Source organism: Galeopterus variegatus, unplaced genomic scaffold, assembly GCF_000696425.1.
Source record: "Galeopterus variegatus unplaced genomic scaffold, G_variegatus-3.0.2 Scaffold937, whole genome shotgun sequence".
NCBI lineage: Eukaryota > Metazoa > Chordata > Mammalia > Dermoptera > Cynocephalidae > Galeopterus > Galeopterus variegatus.
The window spans coordinates 221,480-222,718 of record NW_007727048.1 but is presented as its reverse complement, the minus strand read 5'-3'; the positions used below and the strand labels follow the sequence as shown (position 1 = coordinate 222,718).

Genomic DNA, 1,239 nt, shown 5'->3' with positions numbered 1-1,239 from the left:
GACAATTATCTGGCTCTTTAAAGGTTTGCTGACCTGGATCTAATCTGTTTATAATCTAACTTATCCTGAGGAAAATATTTCTCATTCTCTAATCACTTGCTGAGCTATTACAGCTAAATAAAGTGTGGTTTCTGTCTTTCAGAAAGAGGAGGGGCTAAAGCAGATACTGCTTGCTATCATGTCCATGATCTATTTCCAAAAATAAGAACCAGCAGTAATGTTTATGAGAAAGTAAGAGATTTACCTGTGCTGATGCTTCCCCATCCGGTCACAGCACAGATCTCGGAGGAAAGCAGAGGCTCTGTGCCGTGTGAGAGACACACTGGCCTCACCTCCGAGTTGTACTCCAGAGGAGAGCTCAGTCGTATTAGGGCAATGTCAGAGTCATAGCTCTGCGTATCAAAGTCTTCATGAAACAGGATGTGTCTGGCTCTTCTCACCTGTATCAATGGAAAGCAAGCCAATTATAAGAAAGTTGAAGAGTCAAGCTGCATCATGGCATAATGGTCCAAAATAAACCCTAAATCTCTCTATTTCCATAGATCAATGAAGTAGACTTTGTACTAAATTTAAAAGAGCAATCTTGGTTTATAACTTGCAGGAAAGCATGAACCATTTTCTGAGAATTGATGGTCCTGGAGAAATGAAACTATATAGACCTGTGCACATGGACCTGAATTTGCACTTCCTGATGACCCATCTCACCAAATTCTCAACTTAAAATGTGATCTAAAATAGCATCTGTAGATGTAGGTATAAATGATAAGTACAAAAGAGGGCTAGGACATTACTACTTACATATTTTAGCTAACGGTATTCCCTGGCATGTGACAACATTTAGAGCACAGAGAGAATGACCCTTAAAAGCATTTCTCGCCTACTCAGTTGATTCTGTCAGGGTTCTGTCATGGTCCCTAATGATAATAGCCCAGAAGAGTGGATAATTTTTTGTGGAGAAAAAAGAACAATGAAAGTTTGACATGAAAATACGTTTTGGGGTTTTTTATTCGATTTTTATGTAGTTTTTATTCATATTTGTTATTTTTTCATAAGTCAATCTTTGTAATTCTTTTTATTTTTTTAGGTCCAAACCCATATCACTCTTTGACCTGGACTGTTCAGTTCAGCCAGGTGACACTCACTCCCATCTGGGTGCCTCAGGGTGATCTCCCAACAAAGGGTGCCACACAGCCTCCTGATCTATGGAAGGAAGAGCTCTTAATGGTGTATCTTTCCCCC

The 1,239-nt window shown here is 39.5% G+C and overlaps 1 protein-coding gene across 1 annotated transcript in view; it reads right to left on the bottom strand.

Moving 5' to 3' along the window:
- Positions 1-1,239, bottom strand: part of OVCH1 (ovochymase 1) — a 52,253-nt gene that overhangs the window by 20,975 nt on the left and 30,039 nt on the right. The window contains 2 exon segments of the mRNA XM_008573590.1: positions 245-440; positions 878-950. Coding sequence (XP_008571812.1) covers positions 245-440; positions 878-950 — 269 coding nt within the window.